Raw genomic sequence first — 22,165 nt, 5'->3', positions numbered from 1 at the left:
ATAATAATAATAATAATTTGTTACATTTATATAGTGCTTTTCTGGGTCCTCAAAGCGCTTTACAAGGAAGGGGGAATATCCTCAACCACCACCAATGTGCAGCATCCACCTGGATGATGCGACGGCAGCCATATTGGGCCAGAACGCCCACCACACACACCAGCTTAATGGTGGACAGAAGACAGTGATGAAGCCAATCAGTACATGGGGATGATTAGGAGGCCATGATGGACAGAGGCCAAGGGGCAAATTTGTCCAGGATGCCGGGGTTACACCCCTACTCTTTTTCAAAGGACATCCTGGGATTTTTAATGACCACAGAGAGTCAGGACCTCGGTTTAACGTCTCATTGGAAGGATGGTGCTCTTTGACAGTATACTGTCAAAGAGACCTACACTGGGGCGTTAGGTCCCACATAGACCAAGGGTGAGCACCCCCTGCTGGCCTCACTAACACCTCTTCCAGCAGCAACGTGGTTTTCTCAGGTCGTCTCCCATCCAGGTGCTGACCAGGCTTGCTAACCTCTTAAAATGACAAAGGTGTAGGTTGATGACACATAAGCGGAATTATGGAACTTGTCGTCATGCCGAAGGATCTAATAATGTTTATGGATGAGTGAATACATTGATGTTTTTAACATGACTGTGGTATGAAGCAGGTCGCGATTGCTAATGAGAGACAGATATCAGCGCCACATGCGAGTCCCGCGGACATGAAGGATTAAGGACATTTCAATCTACCGATCTACCCGCAAGTGCTGAATTAATACTCACACATACCCCTTTTCCACCAGCATGAACCGGGTGCCAGTTCAGAGCCAGAGCTATTGCCAGTCCGGAGTTGGTTCGACTGACGAGCTCTCTAAGATCCGGTTTGCCTTTCCACAAGGCCAGAGAGGTAGCCTGGAAATCCAGACCTAAATATAAAAGATTAATGGTCTGGCGTCGACTAATGAAACTCGGCCAGCTCGAGGGGTGGCACCAAGCATGCATTTGAAGATCTCACTGCACGCAATTGGATAACACTACGACCAATCACAACAATAAACCCCATACGCTTAGCTACCAGCGGAGCTAACTGGTAGATTAGACTCTTACCGTATCCGGTCGGCAAAACAGCAAAAACGTCCTTCTTGCAAAGGAACGACTCGAGCGGCGTCTTCTGTTCCTGTTTTAGATAAAAAGCCAAGTCTAACTCGTTCATTGTAGCGGCCAAAGCCGTTTCAAACAACTGGTGTTCATCCATAGCCATCTTGCAATGTTTACTAATGACTTCGACGTCACAGTGCTGTCGTCTTCTGTTTAGCTCGCCTCTGGCCCGCCTATATCAGATAACCCCATGTGACTGGTGCAGCTCAGATCGAGGGGCATATTTAATGAGCATCATTACTCAACACCAGAGTAACTCGCTGAGCAAATTCAACTTGTGCTCTCGCGAGAATTCTGGATTACCAAGGTACCAGAGAGCCACCACAGAGCCAGATCTTACGTCACTGTATACATCTCATGTTGCCCAGCAACGCTAGCGTGGCAGCGCCAAACACAAACACGCCAGGCTTGTTCGAGATGGTTCGGCTTCTCGCAGACCGATCGGCTCATGACATCAAAGCACTGCGAAAGCGATCCAAAAGCACAAGGAGTCGTATGCTCTCCAAACACTCCCGCAGCTCCGGTCGGTCCGTGCCGCTCCGATGCATCTCGAACGAGCCTTCCATCAACAATGGAGGTCGTTGCGTTACTATTGATGCTCATGGCTTTGCGAACCTACATCGGCATCCAAACACGGCGAATCCAACGTGTTCGTGCAGCTCGCCGTAACTTGCATAGACGGAGATTACAATCAAGCTGCTATTAGCTCGATTAGCTGCTATTTGAAAAATGCCGGTCACAAGTTTCTGTTCGTCTTGTTGGTCACGGTAACCCCGCCCCCAGCCCCTGACGCAAGCGGTTCTTACTTCTAGACCAGCAATGTTTTTTGGTGCTACTTAAGAACCACTTTTCCTGGTTCAGAGCTGGTGCTTTGGGTGTCGAAAAACAAAGAACCGATTTGAAACTAGGCTCTAGCTCCGAACCAGCACCAGCACTGCCTTGGTGGGAAAGGGTTAACAAGTCAGTTTATTTGGCGAATTAAACTTGTGAGGTAACGCAGCACTGTTTCACTTGGTCTATCACACTAAACTGCATTTGAGTGTGTTGAAAGTTATAATGTTATTCTATGTGTTTGTTTGTCTGTATGAGACTAGCAGTAAGCTAGATGAACATTAGAATAACATACCGATCATATTCTAACATTTCATCATGTTGAGCTATATAACATTGATTAGTTTTATTTACATTTGCTCACCTGTCTAATAAAGTACATGCAAGACGTCTCGGTCGAGTCGAAGTTTGTCACGGACGTGGAGCTCTCGGCATCTCCAAAACACCACGCCGATATTGATCCTCGTTTTAGTTCTCCTTTTGTCCCAAAGTCTGCTTGCCATGGTCCATAATGTTTGAACGAAACAACTCCATGAGCGTGCTGCTAGACGTAACGCAGTTGTCGCCATGGTTACTATGGCAGTACGAGCGGAAACCAGTGATAACGCGGATATTACGTCATTATTTAAAATTGGAATATCTCTGAAATTAATAATCTTTGGGAACTTTTGGGATACTGAAAGTACACAACTGCAGGAAATATATATATATATCACACTTTGCAAGTGATTTTTGGTTATTTTATTACAAAAATCGTACATATTGTAGCTTTAAACACCTTACAAGAAAACGTACTCGGTTACTAACGTAACCTCTGTTCTCTCTAGAGAGGGAACGAGTATTGCGTAAGCTAGCTTACGCTGCGGGAAAGTCTCCTTTCTCGAGATACTGAAGCCAAAAATTATCCTTAATTTTTTTAAACTTTGTCAACGCAGTGCGGCAGCCTGCAGACCTAGGGCAAGCGAATCGCGTGCCCATTGGCTGCTCTGCGGCAACTGCAGCAGCCTATGGCTGAGCCTTGCGCGTGACGTCACGTCCAATGAGCGCGCTTGGCGCGCTTAATGCGTCACAGCCCGTCATTAGGGGTGTGGCTTAGCGTATATAAGCAAGGAACAGAGGCTGCTTCACTGGTTTCTGTCGCATGAAGCGAAATGAGCTCGTGGCGAGAGCACGGCGGGTTACGCAATACTCGTTCCCTCTCTAGAGAGAACAGAGGTTACGTTAGTAACCGAGTACGTTCTCTTACGAGAGGTTCTCTCGTATTGCGTAAGCTAGCTTACGCTGCGGGAACACCCTTGTCAACGCCGTGCGCGCGCCCAGCATCCTGAATGAATCCCATGGGGGGGGCCCAGGGAACGCGAAGCGGAGCTGGGCGGCCAAGATACCACAGTACACAAGCACATAATATGGGGCAGGGAGCGGCACAGCCGGTCCAACTAACACCTCCCACATAGTGTAGCTCAACCAGTAGAGCTAAATCCGCAACATAGCCCGCGCACAGACAGTGGGCTGGCTTACGCGAGACTTAGACTGATAGCACTTTGGCCTGCAAAGCGGGGACTTCCAGGTTGTAAAACCTAACAAATGTGGAGGGGGAGGCCCAGCCTGCCGCCGCACAAATGTCATGAATGGGAATCCCACTGGACCACGCCCACGATGAGGCCATGCCTCTGGTGGAGTGTGCCCGAATGCCCAAAGGGCACTGCAGGTTTTTTGATGCGTAAGCAGCTGCGATAGCGTCAACTATCCATCTGGACAGGGTGTGTTTCGAGGCGGCGAGACCCTTGGTGCGCCCACCAAACGAAACAAAGAGCTGCTCTGAACGCCTGAAGGCGGCGGAGCGTGAAATATAGCTTTTTAGCGCTCTAACTGGGCAGAGGAGATTACTATCTGCCTCGCAGCCAGTATTTGGCAGGGCTGACAGGGAAATGACCTGCGCTCTGAAGGGAGTGCCCAGAATTTTGGGGACGTACCCATGCCTCGGTCTGAGAATAACTTTAGAGTTATTGGGTCCGAACTCGAGGCACGCAGCGTTAGTGGATAACGCGTGAAGGTCTCCCACACGTTTTACTGAAGACAGAGCTATCAGAAAAACGGTTTTGAGCGTGAGGTATTTCATATCCACAGTTTCTAAGGGTTCAAAGGGATGTGCTTTCAGTGCGTCTAAGACCAGTGAAAGATCCCACATAGGAACCGGAGGGGGTCGCGGGGGGTTCATCCTCCTCGCTCCTCTAAGGAAGCGGATGACAAACTCGTTCCTTCCTAATGCGCGGCCCGGCTCTGAGACAGAGAGCGCTGAAATAGCCGCGACATAGACTTTGAGCGTGGAGGGGGACCTGCCCGCGTCCAGTAACTCTTGAAGGAAGCACAAAACGTGCGAGACCCCACATGTCTGTGGATTAAGCCCTCTGGTAGTGCACCATTTGTTAAACACCGACCATTTAGACGTGTAGAGCCGCCTCGTGGAGGGGGCTCTAGCTTGTATGATCGTATTCAACACCCCTTCTGGTAGATCAGCGTGTAATTGTTGAGGCTCCACGCATGCAGAGACCAGTGCTCTGGGTGGGGATGCCAAATCGAGCCGTGGGCTTGAGAGAGAAGGTCTCTCCGCACCGGAATCGGCCAGGGGGCTGAGTCTGCCAATTGTATGAGTTCCGGGAACCAAGCTTGGTTCTCCCAGAACGGGGCTATGAGGAGCACTGTGTGGCGCGCTTTCCTGACTCTCTCGATGACCTGAGGCAGCAGAGAGACCGGTGGAAACGCATATAGCGGGCCGCTGGGCCATGTCTGGGCCAGCGCGTCCTCGCTCTTTGAAAAGAACACTGGGCAGTGGGCGTTGTCTTTTGACGCAAAGAGGTCGACTTTCGCTCTGCCAAAGCGGCGCCACAGCGACTGGACTGTTTGGGGGTGTAGAGACCACTCCCCAGGGGGAACGTTGTCCCTGGACAGTCTGTCGGGGCCCTCGTTCAGATGGCCAGGCACATGCGATGCTCTCAGAGAGCGCAGAGAGTGCTGAGCCCATACGAGGAGGCGTTCCGTCAGGGCGCAGAGTTGCTTTGATCTGACACCGCCCTGGCGGTTCACATAAGCCACTACTGAAGTGTTGTCCGTGCGGACTAGAACATGGTGACCATGGAGGAATGGGAGGAAGTGCATGAGCGCTTTCTCGACCGCAAGCATCTCTAGACAGTTTATGTGTAGGAGATTCTCCTGGTCTGACCAGTGGCCATAGACCGGTCTGCCTTCGAAGAGCGCTCCCCAACCTAGGTTGGACGCGTCTGTTGAGACAACTTTCCGGTGTGAAACCACTCCCATAGTCACTCCAGTGTGATACCATTCGGCTGCTAGCCAGGGCTGCAGGGCTGAGACACAGACCTGAGTCACTCTGATTAGCGAGCCGCCGGTCGCCCAGGCTCGATGGGAAACGCGCGCTTTCAGCCAGCGTTGAAGCGGGCGCATGCGCAGTAAACCCAGCTGAAGCACTGCTGCAGCTGAGGCCATATGCCCCAGAATGCGCTGAAATGCTTTCAGGGGAACCTGTGTGCCTTCTTTGAAGGATGCAGCGAGGCGCTGAATGCGGCGCGCGCGCTGCTCCGACAATCTGGCCGTCATTGCCACCGAGTCCAGTTCTATTCCGAGAAAGGAAATTGACTGCCGGGGCGAGAGCGAGCTCTTGGTCCAGTTGACCGCTAGACCCAGACCCTCCAGGTGGTCGAGTAGCGCTGTTCTGTGAGACACAAGTTCTGTCTCTGACTGCGCTAGAACGAGCCAATCGTCCAGATAGTTCAGAATTCGCATTCCCTGACTCCTCAGGGGAGCGAGAGCCGTGTCCATGCATTTCGTAAATGTACGGGGTGCTAAAGACAGGCCGAACGGCAGGACTGTGTATTGATAAGCTCGACCGTCGAAGGCGAATCTCAAGAATGGCCTGTGACGGGGAGTTATTTGGATCTGGAAATACGCGTCTTTCAGATCGAGAGAGATAAACCAGTCTCCTGGGCGAACTTGCGCAAGGATCTGTCTGGTTGTAATCATCCTGAACGGCCGTCTCATGAGAGCCTTGTTCAGATGTCTCAGATCTAAAATAGGTCTTAATGCTCCGTCCTTCTTGGGAACGAGGAAGTAACGGCTGTAAAAGCCTGACTCGCTCGAGGAAGGATGAACTTGTTCTATGGCCCCTTTTCGCAGCAGCTTTGCTATTTCTGCTTGAAGCAGATGCGCTGTTTCCAAACTCACTTTCGTTTCCGTCTGCGCTAGAAAGCGCGGAGGGCGACGAGCAAATTGGAGCGAATAGCCGTGTCTTATGGTGTTGAGCACCCATTCTGACGCGCCCTGAATAGCTTCCCATGCTTTTGCATGCATAGCTAGGGGTCGAATGGTCTCTGGGTTCAGATCGCCGCGTTGCGCGGGATGGGGAACCTGTACCAGAGAGGATGGAGCGGCGCGTGCGCCGCCGATGCTCGGACACGAGGGCCGAAGAACAGGGCTGGCCGACTGTGCAGATTTTAGAAGCTCGATCTCGGACGATGGAGCGTGAGCTGCTGCCAAATAACCCAGGCGCGAGAGCGGCGTGGTGATAATGGTGTCTGAAAGTGGGTGCGCGTGCTCGTGAGCTGGCGCGGGATTTGCACTTATGACACGGCCAGTGTTTGGAAGCTTTATGAGGTTTGCAACCTGTCTGGCAGAGCGGGTAGTGGGCAGGTGTGAGCACAATACTGTGGGCACATTTTCTGCACTTGATGCTCGAGCGGAAAGTTTCCGCTTTAAGAGATAGCGCTCTGGACGCGTTGCCATGGGAACCTGGTCTGTGTGAGGCAGTGAGCACACGGGAGTGGGCACTTTTCCTACACTTAATATCCCTGCGGCTTGAGCCGTAGCAACTTGAGGTAACTGAGTGACAGAGCGAGCAGCGAGTAGGTGTGGGCACGGAAGTGTGGGCACATTTCCTACATTTAGTACTCGAGCGGTGTGAGGCCGCTTTATGAGAGAGCGCTCTGGGCGCGTTACCATGGGGATTGTACATGTGTGAAGCAGTGAACACGTGGGTGTGGGCACATTTTCTACACTTAAAGCACTTATACTCTTTTTGAGATTTATCTGAGTCGCCGTGAAAACGGCGTTTGTGTGCAGGCGAGCGAGTGTCATTACTGGCTCGTTGGCTGCGGTGTGTGCTGCTGCAGTAGCCTGAACATAGGGGACTGACAGAGCTGTGCGTTTCGATGGCGGTCCGGCCGTAGCGGGACCCAACCATCTTTTCCTCCTTGCGGATGCTAGGAGGACTTCGCGGGCTCAGGCTTCAAAGCGATCTTGGGCCGCGGGCCCCGTGGGGGCGGCGGTCTGTGACGGCTGGTCGAGCGTGACCTGGGGCGACTGCCCTGGCGTCGCTGCGAAGCGCTGGGAGGCCTGGAAGAGCGCTGGTTAGAGCTGCGCACAGGAGGCTGAGTTTGAGGGCGGCCTGTGGCTGGGCTCGAACGGCGGGGCAGGAAGAGGTTCATCGCCTGTGACGCCTTCTGAACTTCGGAGAACCGATCCACAATTCCGCTGACCGCAGGGCCAAAGAGGCCGGTGGGCGAAAGTGGTGCGTTCAGGAAAACGGCGCGCTCTGAGTCACTCATGTCAGCGAGAGTCAGCCAGAGGTGTCTGTCGATGACGGTGAGCGCGGCCATGGATCTGCCGATGGCTTGAGCAGCGGTCTTGGTGGCGCGTAGCGCAAGATCCGTAGCGCTGCGCAGATCAGTTAAGGCGGACGGACCCGAGCCCTTCTCATCCAGCTCACGGAGGAGGTCGGCTTGAAGGATCTGAAGGACGGCCATTGAGTGCAGGGCGGAAGCAGCCTGGCCGGAGGCGGCGAAAGCGCGGCCGGCGAGAGCTGAGGTGGTCCTGCAGGCTTTAGACGGCAGGGCAGACTTTGAGCGCCATCTAGCAGACGGCGGGCAAAGGTGCGTTGCCACAGCTTCCTCAACGGCGGGGATAGCGTTATAGCCGTTCTCGGCGGCTCTGTCCACCTGGGAGAGAGCCGAGGAGACTGGCGAGCGGAGTCTGGTGGAGAACGGAGCGTTCCAGGATTTAGAAAGCTCGGTGTGGAGCTCAGGCAGGAAGGGTGCTGACCTAGAGGCAGGCGCAGGGCGGCGGCTAGGTAGAAAGCACCCGTCAAGGCGATTGGGCTCCGGCTCCTTAGGTGGGGACCAATCCAGTCCCATTCTCTCGACCGCTTGAGTGAGGAGGCGGAGAAGCTCCGCGTCAACACTGGCACGTGATCTGGTAGACTCCAAAGTCGAGGGGGCGGAGCGGTGAGAGCCCGACCAGTCCTCGCTGTCAGACGCGAGCAGAGAGCAGCTGTCAGCGGCATCATCTGCATCATCCCCCAGGACGACGGCAGTGCGGGCAGAGGCCGGCAGCTGCGCGTCGGTGAAGGGTGGGGGGGAAGGAGAGAGCGAGGCTCGCGGGAGAGGTTCCGGCGAGCGCTCAGCTGTAGCGTCCAGTTCCGGGGGCCTTTGGGAGCGACGTTTCTTCTTACGTGGCCCAGAAGAAGTGGCCGGAGAAGGTGGAGGTTCCTCGAATTTAGCGAGTCGAGCCCGTAGGGTCGACATCGGCAACTCCTCACACTGATCGCAGCCGCCCTCGGAGAGAGCGCGGGCTGCGTGGTCGAAGCCCAGGCAGAGAGTGCACAACACGTGGCAGTCTCCGTCGCTGAGCGCGGCTCTGCACGAGCCACAGGATGAGCGAGGCATTTGCAACAACGCCTCGCGCTCTTTTAGATGCAGGTGTGTCGCGGCGGACACACAAACACACAACACAGAGCAAAGAAAGGATATATATGCCGGATGGCGCAGCAGGCAGGGAAGGCTGAAGGCGGCGAGCGGCCGGCGTCCTCAGGCTGAAATCCTCGGCGTGCTGGTCGCTTGATTCGACGGCGGCTTCCTCGAAGATCAGCGATGCGAAGAGCTTCGCTGAAGAGACAGAAATCAGTGAAGCAGCCTCTGTTCCTTGCTTATATACGCTAAGCCACACCCCTAATGACGGGCTGTGACGCATTAAGCGCGCCAAGCGCGCTCATTGGACGTGACGTCACGCGCAAGGCTCAGCCATAGGCTGCTGCAGTTGCCGCAGAGCAGCCAATGGGCACGCGATTCGCTTGCCCTAGGTCTGCAGGCTGCCGCACTGCGTTGACAAAGTTTAAAAAAATTAAGGATAATTTTTGGCTTCAGTATCTCGAGAAAGGAGACTTTCCCGCAGCGTAAGCTAGCTTACGCAATACGAGAGAACCTCTCGTAAGAGAACCAACACGTTTTTAAATCTTTTTTTTTTGCATTTTGATTCCGTGTTAACTGTAGCAACAAACTGTCAGAATAATATACCCATTTGTTGACATTTAGCGGGAAACCTTATAATTTAGAAAATAAAATCTTATGTCTACCTTCAACAATAAGGGTGTCCTCCCTTGAGATGTAGCCACACCCTCCAGTGTCATATTGCATCAACCAAAACCATTTTATCATTTAAAGAAATAGTGTATCTTTAATTAAAGGCCATTGTCATGCTCTTAAAGGGTTAACCCATTGAGCACAGTAAATCAAACTAAACGGCCCACTTCGCCTGCATTCACCCTACATTTATTTTTAAGAGTGCATTTACTATTGGAAGCTATGGCCAAAAAGCCTCTGAAAAGAGCAAGAAAAAAAAACATGGGAATGTTCAGGTTATGAAATATACTTTAATGTAGGACACATACAAAGAATACACAAGGAAAATCATGATTATCCTATTTGAGTCTGCCCTCCCACCATATCCGACTCCCTCATCTTTGACTCTCAGTGCCTTCCTCCACATGGTTTCTTGGGGAACGGTCCGGTCTTCTCCCACAGACTTGGAGTAGTAATACCAATCACACCGAGAGCAATTATCTCTCCAGCATTCCCACTGAGTTTACTCTCCTCATCTGAACCCATTCCCAGATCATCCTCCTTCTCATGAACCACCACCGCACGTCCCAGAATGGAATAAGGCCCAAAGAGCTTGGCGTCTGGAAGCGTCAGGAACTGCCTTATAACTCCTCGCTCGGAAGCAAAGTTGCCCAGGTCTCCAGGATGATGAGGGTGGTCAACGCCGTTTGGATTATAATGAGGACCAACAGTGATCCAGCCTTGACTGAGGTCTCCATACTGATGGATGTGCATGGCACGCTCTTGACGATCGGTGGCAGGCAAACCACGGAGGTTGATTTTCACTTCTAAATCTCCATTGGGGAAGAGCTGCTTGAAGAGGATTTGCCCAAAGATCTTTGGCTGGTTACGTGGCAAATTGGGGCTGGGAGTTACTTCACAAGTGGCATAGATTGTGTTGTCGAACTCCACGACTTCCGGCTGTGGAGCTTCAGGCAAACAAGCTGGATATTTGGAGAACTCTCCTCCTTGTATATGCAGCGCCAGCAATATCAGAGGGAATATTAGGATGATTTTCTCCATGTTGATCTTTAAAGCCTACAATGAAGAGTGGATTCAGTCAAATCATGCCGTTTGGTTTAAGGATGTAATATTTTTGATAAAAGGTCAAAGCTTTGTTGCAGGGAGCTTTGAGAATGGAAGTTGCATTAGGTAAAATAGCACAACCAGATTAGTTTGAAAACATTACATTCTTGCACTTAAGTATATTTTTTATAGCTTTATTTTCAATAATATGTACTTCTTTTTAAAGCATGCTAAAGTGTACTTTTTTCACAAGGACAGGTCAAATAAAAGACAAGATCTATACTTTTGCTTACACTAACTTTTTTTTAGTTGTACTAAATCAAGTCAGTTGATGGAGAAAATGGAATGGAGAAAAAAACAAAACACAAGCCTAAAACAGCAAAGGTGCATTACCGTATAGCTGAAAAGTTGTCCTCAATCCGTGTGGAGCCTGAATAGTGCAGTCACAAAAACACTAAGCTTAATCCGTGTGCAGTCCTGACCTGGGGTTGAGAGAATCACACTTTTGGCTGCTCTTTTAGGAACTCATGTTGAGCTACAAGTTAACCATGATAGTCTGTTAGTCACTAATTAAGTTCACCTGTGTTTCATTTAGCTCCCTTTGTTTGCCTGTTTATATATAGCACTCAGTTTGTTCAGTTCTTTGTCTTGCATTGCACAATGTGTTCTCCATTGTAGATTATCTCCATTGTTTTGTGTTTATTAAAAGAAGTACTGCTATGGATTCATCTTCACTTCATTTGGTGGCTCATTTGTGACTCATTAATTCTTAGTGTACAATTCCACTTGACGCTCATGCTTGACACCACTTCTCATAGCAGATATTCATCTCACATAAGTGAATAGCTGACAGTTCTTCTTTTTCATGAAGCCATTTCTACAGACTCTGATGTACCAAGCCTGACAAGCCTATATTACACATGCAATTGGACTGCTATTTAATTGTCTTTGAAGGCAGAAGTAAACATTTCTGAGGGAATGATTCTTCTATGGCATCGATGTTAAAATCCCCTTTTAGTAGATTGAATGCATGCAGGTAAGGTGGGACGCTTTTTGTTAAACGTGTCATTTAGATATACAGTACCTAGATGTTTTTTTCTTTTTATTACTTTTGATAACTTTAAGGTCCGACTTTAATATTTCATTTTGAATACAGTTGATATGTGTTATTTGCAAGGTATATACCAATAAACATTTTGAGACCATGCACTCCAGACAAATTTCTTTTCAGGTAATGTGACCCATCCCTAATTTATCAAAAAATTATCCTGGATCTTAAAAACACATGATTTATTAACTCATCACACAAACATATTCCACAGCATATTTAACAGACCCAATAGCACATAGATAGGCTATGATGAGTAATACTCATCAGTTCACTCAATGCATGTGTAAAGTTCAAAACAACTAGAACATATCTCATGTTGACATGAAATTGGATGAAATTTGAATATCAGATATCATAATGAACTCTACAACATATTACAAATGGAACTACAACACATGCAACAACAAATAGGCTAACACAAATTCAATAAGAGGAACATTTAAAATGGTAACCATATTGTAAATCTTTTTTTCTGTCTGTTTTCTCTAAACACTGTAAATCAACTTAAATTGTGTCCATATTTTAAAGCGCTATATAGCGGCATCTACATTTTAATAATAATAATAATAATTTGTTACATTTATATAGTGCTTTTCTGGGTCCTCAAAGCGCTTTACAAGGAAGGGGGAATATCCTCAACCACCACCAATGTGCAGCATCCACCTGGATGATGCGACGGCAGCCATATTGGGCCAGAACGCCCACCACACACACCAGCTTAATGGTGGACAGAAGACAGTGATGAAGCCAATCAGTACATGGGGATGATTAGGAGGCCATGATGGACAGAGGCCAAGGGGCAAATTTGTCCAGGATGCCGGGGTTACACCCCTACTCTTTTTCAAAGGACATCCTGGGATTTTTAATGACCACAGAGAGTCAGGACCTCGGTTTAACGTCTCATTGGAAGGATGGTGCTCTTTGACAGTATAGTGTCCCGATCACTACACTGGGGCGTTAGGTCCCACATAGACCAAGGGTGAGCACCCCCTGCTGGCCTCACTAACACCTCTTCCAGCAGCAACGTGGTTTTCTCAGGTCGTCTCCCATCCAGGTGCTGACCAGGCTTGCTAACCTCTTACAATGACAAAGGTGTAGGTTGATGACACATAAGCGGAATTATGGAACTTGTCGTCATGCCGAAGGATCTAATAATGTTTATGGATGAGTGAATACATTGATGTTTTTAACATGACTGTGGTATGAAGCAGGTCGCGATTGCTAATGAGAGACAGATATCAGCGCCACATGCGAGTCCCACGGACATGAAGGATTAAGGACATTTCAATCTACCGATCTACCCGCAAGTGCTGAATTAATACTCACACATACCCCTTTTCCACCAGCATGAACCGGGTGCCAGTTCAGAGCCAGAGCTATTGCCAGTCCGGAGTTGGTTCGACTGACGAGCTCTCTAAGATCCGGTTTGCCTTTCCACAAGGCCAGAGAGGTAGCCTGGAAATCCAGACCTAAATATAAAAGATTAATGGTCTGGCGTCGACTAATGAAACTCGGCCAGCTCGAGGGGTGGCACCAAGCATGCATTTGAAGATCTCACTGCACGCAATTGGATAACACTACGACCAATCACAACAATAAACCCCATACGCTTAGCTACCAGCGGAGCTAACTGGTAGATTAGACTCTTACCGTATCCGGTCGGCAAAACAGCAAAAACGTCCTTCTTGCAAAGGAACGACTCGAGCGGCGTCTTCTGTTCCTGTTTTAGATAAAAAGCCAAGTCTAACTCGTTCATTGTAGCGGCCAAAGCCGTTTCAAACAACTGGTGTTCATCCATAGCCATCTTGCAATGTTTACTAATGACTTCGACGTCACAGTGCTGTCGTCTTCTGTTTAGCTCGCCTCTGGCCCGCCTATATCAGATAACCCCATGTGACTGGTGCAGCTCAGATCGAGGGGCATATTTAATGAGCATCATTACTCAACACCAGAGTAACTCGCTGAGCAAATTCAACTTGTGCTCTCGCGAGAATTCTGGATTACCAAGGTACCAGAGAGCCACCACAGAGCCAGATCTTACGTCACTGGATACATCTCATGTTGCCCAGCAACGCTAGCGTGGCAGCGCCAAACACAAACACGCCAGGCTTGTTCGAGATGGTTCGGCTTCTCGCAGACCGATCGGCTCATGACATCAAAGCACTGCGAAAGCGATCCAAAAGCACAAGGAGTCGTATGCTCTCCAAACACTCCCGCAGCTCCGGTCGGTCCGTGCCGCTCCGATGCATCTCGAACGAGCCTTCCATCAACAATGGAGGTCGTTGCGTTACTATTGATGCTCATGGCTTTGCGAACCTACATCGGCATCCAAACATGGCGAATCCAACGTGTTCGTGCAGCTCGCCGTAACTTGCATAGACGGAGATTACAATCAAGCTGCTATTAGCTCGATTAGCTGCTATTTGAAAAATGGCGGTCACAAGTTTCTGTTCGTCTTGTTGGTCACGGTAACCCCGCCCCCAGCCCCTGACGCAAGCGGTTCTTACTTCTAGACCAGCAATGTTTTTTGGTGCTACTTAAGAACCACTTTTCCTGGTTCAGAGCTGGTGCTTTGGGTGTCGAAAAACAAAGAACCGATTTGAAACTAGGCTCTAGCTCCGAACCAGCACCAGCACTGCCTTGGTGGGAAAGGGTTAACAAGTCAGTTTATTTGGCGAATTAAACTTGTGAGGTAACGCAGCACTGTTTCACTTGGTCTATCACACTAAACTGCATTTGAGTGTGTTGAAAGTTATAATGTTATTCTATGTGTTTGTTTGTCTGTATGAGACTAGCAGTAAGCTAGATGAACATTAGAATAACATACCGATCATATTCTAACATTTCATCATGTTGAGCTATATAACATTGATTAGTTTTATTTACATTTGCTCACCTGTCTAATAAAGTACATGCAAGACGTCTCGGTCGAGTCGAAGTTTGTCACGGACGTGGAGCTCTCGGCATCTCCAAAACACCACGCCGATATTGATCCTCGTTTTAGTTCTCCTTTTGTCCCAAAGTCTGCTTGCCATGGTCCATAATGTTTGAACGAAACAACTCCATGAGCGTGCTGCTAGACGTAACGCAGTTGTCGCCATGGTTACTATGGCAGTACGAGCGGAAACCAGTGATAACGCGGATATTACGTCATTATTTAAAATTGGAATTTCTCTGAAATTAAAAATCTTTGGGAACTTTTGGGATACTGAAAGTACACAACTGCAGGAAATATATATATATATCACACTTTGCAAGTGATTTTTGGTTATTTTATTACAAAAATCGTACATATTGTAGCTTTAAACACCTTACAAGAAAACCAACACGTTTTTAAATCTTTTTTTTTTGCATTTTGATTCCGTGTTAACTGTAGCAACAAACTGTCAGAATAATATACCCATTTGTTGACATTTAGCGGGAAACCTTATAATTTAGAAAATAAAATCTTATGTCTACCTTCAACAATAAGGGTGTCCTCCCTTGAGATGTAGCCACACCCTCCAGTGTCATATTGCATCAACCAAAACCATTTTATCATTTAAAGAAATAGTGTATCTTTAATTAAAGGCCATTGTCATGCTCTTAAAGGGTTAACCCATTGAGCACAGTAAATCAAACTAAACGGCCCACTTCGCCTGCATTCACCCTACATTTATTTTTAAGAGTGCATTTACTATTGGAAGCTATGGCCAAAAAGCCTCTGAAAAGAGCAAGAAAAAAAAACATGGGAATGTTCAGGTTATGAAATATACTTTAATGTAGGACACATACAAAGAATACACAAGGAAAATCATGATTATCCTATTTGAGTCTGCCCTCCCACCATATCCGACTCCCTCATCTTTGACTCTCAGTGCCTTCCTCCACATGGTTTCTTGGGGAACGGTCCGGTCTTCTCCCACAGACTTGGAGTAGTAATACCAATCACACCGAGAGCAATTATCTCTCCAGCATTCCCACTGAGTTTACTCTCCTCATCTGAACCCATTCCCAGATCATCCTCCTTCTCATGAACCACCACCGCACGTCCCAGAATGGAATAAGGCCCAAAGAGCTTGGCGTCTGGAAGCGTCAGGAACTGCCTTATAACTCCTCGCTCGGAAGCAAAGTTGCCCAGGTCTCCAGGATGATGAGGGTGGTCAACGCCGTTTGGATTATAATGAGGACCAACAGTGATGCAGCCTTGACTGAGGTCTCCATACTGATGGATGTGCATGGCACGCTCTTGACGATCGGTGGCAGGCAAACCACGGAGGTTGATTTTCACTTCTAAATCTCCATTGGGGAAGAGCTGCTTGAAGAGGATTTGCCCAAAGATCTTTGGCTGGTTACGTGGCAAATTGGGGCTGGGAGTTACTTCACAAGTGGCATAGATTGTGTTGTCGAACTCCACGACTTCCGGCTGTGGAGCTTCAGGCAAACAAGCTGGATATTTGGAGAACTCTCCTCCTTGTATATGCAGCGCCAGCAATATCAGAGGGAATATTAGGATGATTTTCTCCATGTTGATCTTTAAAGCCTACAATGAAGAGTGGATTCAGTCAAATCATGCCGTTTGGTTTAAGGATGTAATATTTTTGATAAAAGGTCAAAGCTTTGTTGCAGGGAGCTTTGAGAATGGAAGTTGCATTAGGTAAAATAGCACAACCAGATTAGTTTGAAAACATTACATTCTTGCACTTAAGTATATTTTTTATAGCTTTATTTTCAATAATATGTACTTCTTTTTAAAGCATGCTAAAGTGTACTTTTTTCACAAGGACAGGTCAAATAAAAGACAAGATCTATACCAGGGGTGTCCAAACTCAGTCCTGGAGGGCCACTGTCCTGCAGAGTTTAGTTCTAGCCTGCCTCAACACACCCACCTGGAAGTTTCTAGAATGCCTAGTAAGACCTTGATTATCTGGTTCAGGTGTGTTTAATTGGGGTTGGAGCTAAACTCTGCAGGACAGTGGCCCTCCAGGAGCAGGATTGGACATCCCTGATCTATACTTTTGCTTACACTAACTTTTTTTTAGTTGTACTAAATCAAGTCAGTTGATGGAGAAAATGGAATGGAGAAAAAAACAAAACACAAGCCTAAAACAGCAAAGGTGCATTACCGTATAGCTGAAAAGTTGTCCTCAATCCGTGTGGAGCCTGAATAGTGCAGTCACAAAAACACTACAAAGCTTAATCCGTGTGCAGTCCTGACCTGGGGTTGAGAGAATCACACTTTTGGCTGCTCTTTTAGGAACTCATGTTGAGCTACAAGTTAACCATGATAGTCTGTTAGTCACTAATTAAGTTCACCTGTGTTTCATTTAGCTCCCTTTGTTTGCCTGTTTATATATAGCACTCAGTTTGTTCAGTTCTTTGTCTTGCATTGCACAATGTGTTCTCCATTGTAGATTATCTCCATTGTTTTGTGTTTATTAAAAGAAGTACTGCTATGGATTCATCTTCACTTCATTTGGTGGCTCATTTGTGACTCATTAATTCTTAGTGTACAATTCCACTTGACGCTCATGCTTGACACCACTTCTCATAGCAGATATTCATCTCACATAAGTGAATAGCTGACAGTTCTTCTTTTTCATGAAGCCATTTCTACAGACTCTGATGTACCAAGCCTGACAAGCCTATATTACACATGCAATTGGACTGCTATTTAATTGTCTTTGAAGGCAGAAGTAAACATTTCTGAGGGAATGATTCTTCTATGGCATCGATGTTAAAATCCCCTTTTAGTAGATTGAATGCATGCAGGTAAGGTGGGACGCTTTTTGTTAAACGTGTCATTTAGATATACAGTACCTAGATGTTTTTTTCTTTTTATTACTTTTGTTAACTTTAAGGTCCGACTTTAATATTTCATTTTGAATACAGTTGATATGTGTTATTTGCAAGGTATATACCAATAAACATTTTGAGACCATGCACTCCAGACAAATTTCTTTTCAGGTAATGTGACCCATCCCTAATTTATCAAAAAATTATCCTGGATCTTAAAAACACATGATTTATTAACTCATCACACAAACATATTCCACAGCATATTTAACAGACCCAAAAGCACATAGATAGGCTATGATGAGTAATACTCATCAGTTCACTCAATGCATGTGTAAAGTTCAAAACAACTAGAACATATCTCATGTTGACATGAAATTGGATGAAATTTGAATATCAGATATCTTAATGAACTCTACAACATATTACAAATGGAACTACAACACATGCAACAACAAATAGGCTAACACAAATTCAATAAGAGGAACATTTAAAATGGTAACCATATTGTAAATCTTTTTTTCTGTCTGTTTTCTCTAAACACTGTAAATCAACTTAAATTGTGTCCATATTTTAAAGCGTTATATAGCGGCATCTACATTTTAATAATAATAATAATAATTTGTTACATTTATATAGTGCTTTTCTGGGTCCTCAAAGCGCTTTACAAGGAAGGGGGAATATCCTCAACCACCACCAATGTGCAGCATCCACCTGGATGATGCGACGGCAGCCATATTGGGCCAGAACGCCCACCACACACACCAGCTTAATGGTGGACAGAAGACAGTGATGAAGCCAATCAGTACATGGGGATGATTAGGAGGCCATGATGGACAGAGGCCAAGGGGCAAATTTGTCCAGGATGCCGGGGTTACACCCCTACTCTTTTTCAAAGGACATCCTGGGATTTTTAATGACCACAGAGAGTCAGGACCTCGGTTTAACGTCTCATTGGAAGGATGGTGCTCTTTGACAGTATAGTGTCCCGATCACTACACTGGGGCGTTAGGTCCCACATAGACCAAGGGTGAGCACCCCCTGCTGGCCTCACTAACACCTCTTCCAGCAGCAACGTGGTTTTCTCAGGTCGTCTCCCATCCAGGTGCTGACCAGGCTTGCTAACCTCTTAAAATGACAAAGGTGTAGGTTGATGACACATAAGCGGAATTATGGAACTTGTCGTCATGCCGAAGGATCTAATAATGTTTATGGATGAGTGAATACATTGATGTTTTTAACATGACTGTGGTATGAAGCAGGTCGCGATTGCTAATGAGAGACAGATATCAGCGCCACATGCGAGTCCCGCGGACATGAAGGATTAAGGACATTTCAATCTACCGATCTACCCGCAAGTGCTGAATTAATACTCTCACATACCCCTTTTCCACCAGCATGAACCGGGTGCCAGTTCAGAGCCAGAGCTATTGCCAGTCCGGAGTTGGTTCGACTGACGAGCTCTCTAAGATCCGGTTTGCCTTTCCACAAGGCCAGAGAGGTAGCCTGGAAATCCAGACCTAAATATAAAAGATTAATGGTCTGGCGTCGACTAATGAAACTCGGCCAGCTCGAGGGGTGGCACCAAGCATGCATTTGAAGATCTCACTGCACGCAATTGGATAACACTACGACCAATCACAACAATAAACCCCATACGCTTAGCTACCAGCGGAGCTAACTGGTAGATTAGACTCTTACCGTATCCGGTCGGCAAAACAGCAAAAACGTCCTTCTTGCAAAGGAACGACTCGAGCGGCGTCTTCTGTTCCTGTTTTAGATAAAAAGCCAAGTCTAACTCGTTCATTGTAGCGGCCAAAGCCGTTTCAAACAACTGGTGTTCATCCATAGCCATCTTGCAATGTTTACTAATGACTTCGACGTCACAGTGCTGTCGTCTTCTGTTTAGCTCGCCTCTGGCCCGCCTATATCAGATAACCCCATGTGACTGGTGCAGCTCAGATCGAGGGGCATATTTAATGAGCATCATTACTCAACACCAGAGTAACTCGCTGAGCAAATTCAACTTGTGCTCTCGTGAGAATTCTGGATTACCAAGGTACCAGAGAGCCACCACAGAGCCAGATCTTACGTCACTGGATACATCTCATGTTGCCCAGCAACGCTAGCGTGGCAGCGCCAAACACAAACACGCCAGGCTTGTTCGAGATGGTTCGGCTTCTCGCAGACCGATCGGCTCATGACATCAAAGCACTGCGAAAGCGATCCAAAAGCACAAGGAGTCGTATGCTCTCCAAACACTCCCGCAGCTCCGGTCGGTCCGTGCCGCTCCGATGCTTCTCGAACGAGCCTTCCATCAACAATGGAGGTCGTTGCGTTACTATTGATGCTCATGGCTTTGCGAACCTACATCGGCATCCAAACACGGCGAATCCAACGTGTTCGTGCAGCTCGCCGTAACTTGCATAGACGGAGATTACAATCAAGCTGCTATTTGAAAAATGGCGGTCACAAGTTTCTGTTCGTCTTGTTGGTCACGGTAACCCCGCCCCCAGCCCCTGACGCAAGCGGTTCTTACTTCTAGACCAGCAATGTTTTTTGGTGCTACTTAAGAACCACTTTTCCTGGTTCAGAGCTGGTGCTTTGGGTGTCGAAAAACAAAGAACCGATTTGAAACTAGGCTCTAGCTCCGAACCAGCACCAGCACTGCCTTGGTGGGAAAGGGTTAACAAGTCAGTTTATTTGGCGAATTAAACTTGTGAGGTAACGCAGCACTGTTTCACTTGGTCTATCACACTAAACTGCATTTGAGTGTGTTGAAAGTTATAATGTTATTCTATGTGTTTGTTTGTCTGTATGAGACTAGCAGTAAGCTAGATGAACATTAGAATAACATACCGATCATATTCTAACATTTCATCATGTTGAGCTATATAACATTGATTAGTTTTATTTACATTTGCTCACCTGTCTAATAAAGTACATGCAAGACGTCTCGGTCGAGTCGAAGTTTGTCACGGACGTGGAGCTCTCGGCATTTCCAAAACACCACGCCGATATTGATCCTCGTTTTAGTTCTCCTTTTGTCCCAAAGTCTGCTTGCCATGGTCCATAATGTTTGAACGAAACAACTCCATGAGCGTGCTGCTAGACGTAACGCAGTTGTCGCCATGGTTACTATGGCAGTACGAGCGGAAACCAGTGATAACGCGGATATTACGTCATTATTTAAAATTGGAATTTCTCTGAAATTAAAAATCTTTGGGAACTTTTGGGATACTGAAAGTACACAACTGCAGGAAATATATATATATATCACACTTTGCAAGTGATTTTTGGTTATTTTATTACAAAAATCGTACATATTGTAGCTTTAAACACCTTACAAGAAAACCAACACGTTTTTAAATCTTTTTTTTTTGCATTTTGATTCCGTGTTAACTGTAGCAACAAACTGTCAGAATAATATACCCATTTGTTGACATTTAGCGAGAAACCTTATAATTTAGAAAATAAAATCTTATGTCTACCTTCAACAATAAGGGTGTCCTCCCTTGAGATGTAGCCACACCCTCCAGTGTCATATTGCATCAACCAAAACCATTTTATCATTTAAAGAAATAGTGTATCTTTAATTAAAGGCCATTGTCATGCTCTTAAAGGGTTAACCCATTGAGCACAGTAAATCAAACTAAACGGCCCACTTCGCCTGCATTCACCCTACATTTATTTTTAAGAGTGCATTTACTATTGGAAGCTATGGCCAAAAAGCCTCTGAAAAGAGCAAGAAAAAAAAACATGGGAATGTTCAGGTTATGAAATATACTTTAATGTAGGACACATACAAAGAATACACAAGGAAAATCATGATTATCCTATTTGAGTCTGCCCTCCCACCATATCCGACTCCCTCATCTTTGACTCTCAGTGCCTTCCTCCACATGGTTTCTTGGGGAACGGTCCGGTCTTCTCCCACAGACTTGGAGTAGTAATACCAATCACACCGAGAGCAATTATCTCTCCAGCATTCCCACTGAGTTTACTCTCCTCATCTGAACCCATTCCCAGATCATCCTCCTTCTCATGAACCACCACCGCACGTCCCAGAATGGAATAAGGCCCAAAGAGCTTGGCGTCTGGAAGCGTCAGGAACTGCCTTATAACTCCTCGCTCGGAAGCAAAGTTGCCCAGGTCTCCAGGATGATGAGGGTGGTCAACGCCGTTTGGATTATAATGAGGACCAACAGTGATGCAGCCTTGACTGAGGTCTCCATACTGATGGATGTGCATGGCACGCTCTTGACGATCGGTGGCAGGCAAACCACGGAGGTTGATTTTCACTTCTAAATCTCCATTGGGGAAGAGCTGCTTGAAGAGGATTTGCCCAAAGATCTTTGGCTGGTTACGTGGCAAATTGGGGCTGGGAGTTACTTCACAAGTGGCATAGATTGTGTTGTCGAACTCCACGACTTCCGGCTGTGGAGCTTCAGGCAAACAAGCTGGATATTTGGAGAACTCTCCTCCTTGTATATGCAGCGCCAGCAATATCAGAGGGAATATTAGGATGATTTTCTCCATGTTGATCTTTAAAGCCTACAATGAAGAGTGGATTCAGTCAAATCATGCCGTTTGGTTTAAGGATGTAATATTTTTGATAAAAGGTCAAAGCTTTGTTGCAGGGAGCTTTGAGAATGGAAGTTGCATTAGGTAAAATAGCACAACCAGATTAGTTTGAAAACATTACATTCTTGCACTTAAGTATATTTTTTATAGCTTTATTTTCAATAATATGTACTTCTTTTTAAAGCATGCTAAAGTGTACTTTTTTCACAAGGACAGGTCAAATAAAAGACAAGATCTATACCAGGGGT

At 46.9% G+C, this 22,165-nt stretch overlaps 2 protein-coding genes across 2 annotated transcripts; both read right to left on the bottom strand.

The window, feature by feature from the left end:
* Window positions 1–15,411: 15,411 nt before the first annotated feature.
* On the bottom strand, window positions 15,412–16,075 carry LOC309484569 (extracellular superoxide dismutase [Cu-Zn]-like; the record flags this gene model as incomplete). The annotated part of the gene is made up of 1 exon (XM_082150895.1): window positions 15,412–16,075. The coding sequence occupies exon 1, from the start codon at window positions 16,063–16,065 to the stop codon at window positions 15,412–15,414; it is 654 nt and encodes a 217-aa protein (XP_082007021.1). The 5' UTR covers window positions 16,066–16,075.
* A 5,143-nt stretch (window positions 16,076–21,218) lies between these two features.
* LOC309484568 (extracellular superoxide dismutase [Cu-Zn]-like) lies at window positions 21,219–21,882 on the bottom strand (the record flags this gene model as incomplete). The annotated part of the gene is made up of 1 exon (XM_082150894.1): window positions 21,219–21,882. The coding sequence occupies exon 1, from the start codon at window positions 21,870–21,872 to the stop codon at window positions 21,219–21,221; it is 654 nt and encodes a 217-aa protein (XP_082007020.1). The 5' UTR covers window positions 21,873–21,882.
* Window positions 21,883–22,165: the final 283 nt, after the last annotated feature.

This window comes from Leuciscus leuciscus (assembly GCF_965113295.1).
Source record: "Leuciscus leuciscus genome assembly, chromosome: 20".
NCBI lineage: Eukaryota > Metazoa > Chordata > Actinopteri > Cypriniformes > Leuciscidae > Leuciscus > Leuciscus leuciscus.
Note: the sequence above shows the minus strand (reverse complement) of the source record. Positions and strands in the feature narration are given on the sequence as shown.